Below are 3,803 nucleotides of genomic sequence, written 5' to 3'. Positions count from 1 at the left end.
TATTATTTTCTAAATTTATTATTTTCATCTTTTAGCTTTCAAAAATTAGAGCTCAAAGTGACAACAATGGAAACATATCATCGCAAACGTTCCAGAAGATCCACCATTAATGGTGGCAATGTAAGCTCTCTCTCTATATATATATACATATAAATATACATACATACACCTGTCATGATACCATTAGGGCGTTGCATATCTGCATACAATCAGAATTTTGCTTTTACAGCTACAGTGAGACAAAATGTTTTTCACTCTCTCTCTCTAGACTTTAACCCACGCGCATGTAACCCACGCGCAATTTCAATTATCAATTCATCATGTTATGTTATGCTATTGTACTCCACAAGACAAAAACATTCTAGCTGATCATGATCATATAAAACTCTAGTATATGGGTGTGCAAGTTTGTGTATTGAAAAGCATTATGTGGATGCAGGAAATGATAAGCTTGAAAAGGCAAGAAACAAGCAGTGTACTAGACGGCGCACAAAGACACTCACCACCTTTGGCTAGACAACTTCTGATAGAATCAGATTGTACGTACACCTCATGTTTACTTTATACTCCTTTTTATAACTTCAAATGCTTCTTTATATATGATCACCATTTTCAAGATTCAAACTATTTCCATCTTTCTTTCTTGTATGTCATTAATGGGTGGTCAATGCTTTATGTTTGGACAAGATGAAGTCCAAGATGATGAGATTGAGCTAGGCTCTGTGTACGAGATATTTCACAGAAATCTGCCTGTTAGAACTCCTTTTCAGCTGAGATCTACTCGTGTTGTCATGGTAATTAATATATATTTATTACTTTTAACTGTTTGTTTTAAAGAAAGACACTTACTTTGATTGATCATTAATGATTTACTGATGATGAGTTTGTTTCTTGTTGGTTAATTTCAGGTGAGTGAGAAGACCGACTTAAATGTGGCTATCAGGTTTCCAAGCCTTCTATCATTGCGCACTTATTTTGGCAATGGGGTCACAGAGATGTATCCTGCATTAGATGAAAAGTTTGTGATGGGAGTTAAGCTTGCAAGAAAGGTGCTTTTGAGGCAAGTCCCATCTAAAGAATTTGCAGAAAAGAAGCATTTGAAGGATTTCTGGCTGGTGAACCCAAACCCTCAACAATTTGGGACTTCACGTGTGATTTTGAAAAATCATGAGGATAGTGGAGTTGCAAAAGAGTTGAAGAATAATATGATAAGGTGGGGTGTTAGAAGGCAAGTTGTGTTCATTGGGAGACATAAAGATCAGTCTAGTAATAATAATACTCAGTCATCTTCAAGCTTTGTTCAAGGTGAGGAAGAAGAAGAAGTGAAAGTTGAACAAATTAAGAATGATGAAAGCCAAGAACAAGAAGATGAGGTTGGAGATCAAGAGGAGAATGATGATGAATCTGATCATAAAAGTACAAGAATTTTGAGAAAAAGAAAGGGTAAGCAAGTTAACCACTTATGGAAAGTTAGTAAGAAGCCTATGAAGAAATGCAGGAAGTTAGTAATCAGAGATCCAACTGACAGATGGTCAAAAGAAAGGTAAAGCATAAATAAACCCTTTTCTTGAAACTCATTTATTATTATGCATTAATGAATTAATCATTAACATACATGTTAATTGAATGCACCTTATGAATATAAAAGGTATAAGGCTGCTGAGTTAAGTCTACTAGAAGCAATGAAGGAAAAGAAAGCAATGATAGGGAATCCAATTACAAGGCCTGTTCTTAGAGTTGAAGCTCGTAAAAGGATTGGAGACACCGGGCTATTGGACCATTTGTTGAAGCATGTGGCCAACAAGGTGGCTCCTTGTGGCACATTGCGGTTCAGAAGATCGCACAATGCCGATGGTGCAATGGAATACTGGCTTGAAAATGCAGATCTTCTTAAAATTAGGAAGGATGCTGGTGTTAAAGACCCTTTCTGGGTCCCGCCACCAGGTTGGAAAGTTGGTGATTCACCCATCCAGGATCCCATTGTTGCAAAAGAAATTAATCATCTCAAAGAAGAAATTTCAAGTATTAAAAAGGATCATGAGGAGGAATTGGGAAGATTAAAAAGGTAATTAATTTGTTAGTTATAAATAAAATGATAAGGTGTTCATTTAGACATTTAGTTAATAGTTGGTTGTGTGTATAATTGAACAGGGAGATTCAAGAGTTGAGTGCTTCAAAGAAAGATGAAAGTAAAGCTATTGTGGTTTCTGAACAAGTTGACCCATGTGCAATACAACTACCTGATGTCTTTAGTCTTATGCTTAATTCAAGCTCTGAAACAAGTGATGCACATAAGGTTGAATTGGTTACAATTTCTTTTTTCAATCTTTTGCTCAAATGATTCCTTATTAATGTATATATATGCCTTCATTTGTGTTTCAGGAATCACGCAACAAGGTCATTTCAGATTTCCTAAAGAACTTACAGGTAAGTCTTCTTATTAATGTGCAATGATGTACCGGTGAATGAAATTAATATGCCTTAGGGCTTAGAAGTTGCTTATTTAACATGATATAGTTAAATTATGTGCCAGTAAAAATTTTGTTTGGAACCTTTGCAATTAGTTAAACATTTAATTGTTGAATTAAAGGGGTTTAAATTTTATATTCATTAGTGTTTGGCTGCTTGTATGTAATTAGTGATCCATGCATGTTTAGATGATTAGAAGATAACAAGTAATTAGTTTAAGATGTTAATGTTTTAGTATGGGATATTTATAAACTTTCAAAACAGCCTTTTATTTTATCACAGCTAGGAGTAATGACAGTACTCTTACAGCAATTTTTTGGTTTAGTGACCATTAATATTTTTTAAATCAAAGAACATGAAACAGGGACAACTTTTGGTTCGGTGACAATTATTAGCATATGTAATATGTAATAAGTAACATGTGTTAAGTTGCCCATGATAGCTATATATATACATATAGTCTAGTCTGTAGATCATAAAAAGGTACATAAAATATTCAAAGTTGATGCATTCTGTTTTAAAGGGTGTTTAACAAAAAGTTTCTTAAAATTATAAGTTCAAAATTTTTATATAAAAGTTCATATTATTTCAAAAATACACTTGTTAGAATTTGAATTTAATTACAGTTGACTCCTAATGTGGCTTGTATATATATAGAGACTAGAAAACAACATATGTGATATGATCTGAAGTACGGCAGGGTACATGAATCTGTATCATGAAATTAATTAATACATGTATATAAACAATACAGGCATGGATGCAGACCGAGGTTGGTAAACAGACAACTCAGATGGACACAGGCAGCACAGAATTAATTACCATCCCAGTCTCCAATGCACAAAAGGAGTTAGATAAGCCAAAAGTTGCAGCAGGAAAGAATGAAGCTGTGGCACTTCCAGCTGCAACTGCAACTGATCAAAGTGGTAGGAAATCAGAAAAAGCAGCCAAGATAGAGAGGCTGATAAGTGGGTTCAGACTGGTTAAACCACAAGGCACTTTCTTATGGCCAAATATGGTGTCAACTAAGAACACATCCTCTATGTCTTCTCAAGTTGAGGATCTGCTGGTGGTCCCTACTCCACCCTCTGTTAACTCATCCACCCCACCCCACCACCACCACCTTACTCTTTGCCGTGTGCCACCTGTCAAGCCTGTCCCACAAAGACGCCCACTCACCATCACACCATCACAACCACACCACTCCACCACCACCACTAGTTCCACCATCAATCTAAATGACATCCCCACTAACCCGTCTTCGCAGTGGACTCTTACCTACTGTGAGTGCATCTATATATAACAATTAATAGTTTATAAAGATTCGGGATTAT

General features: G+C 35.5%; 1 protein-coding gene across 1 annotated transcript; it reads left to right on the top strand.

Annotated features, from left to right (window-relative positions):
• LOC143633138 (protein DYAD-like) lies at positions 1-3,803 on the top strand. The gene is made up of 8 exons (XM_077101486.1): positions 1-120; positions 440-539; positions 688-794; positions 909-1,543; positions 1,649-2,065; positions 2,152-2,296; positions 2,383-2,427; positions 3,224-3,803. The coding sequence occupies exons 1-8, from the start codon at positions 67-69 to the stop codon at positions 3,770-3,772; spliced, it is 2,052 nt and encodes a 683-aa protein (XP_076957601.1). The 5' UTR covers positions 1-66; the 3' UTR covers positions 3,773-3,803.

This window comes from Bidens hawaiensis, unplaced genomic scaffold, assembly GCF_021521415.1.
Source record: "Bidens hawaiensis isolate Kalapana, Puna unplaced genomic scaffold, B.hawaiensis_p1.1 tig00000512_1, whole genome shotgun sequence".
In the NCBI taxonomy this organism is placed as follows: Eukaryota; Viridiplantae; Streptophyta; class Magnoliopsida; order Asterales; family Asteraceae; genus Bidens; species Bidens hawaiensis.
The sequence above is the reverse complement of the archived record's forward strand: the minus strand, read 5'-3'. Positions and strand labels throughout refer to the sequence as shown.

Coding starts and splice junctions, on each gene's coding strand:
- LOC143633138 (XM_077101486.1), top strand. CDS start 67: ATGGAAACATATCATCGCAAACGTTCCAGAAGATCCACCATTAATGGT. Junction 1,544..1,648: donor GACAGATGGTCAAAAGAAAG/GTAAAGCATAAA, acceptor TGAATATAAAAG/GTATAAGGCTGCTGAGTTAA. Junction 2,066..2,151: donor GAATTGGGAAGATTAAAAAG/GTAATTAATTTG, acceptor ATAATTGAACAG/GGAGATTCAAGAGTTGAGTG.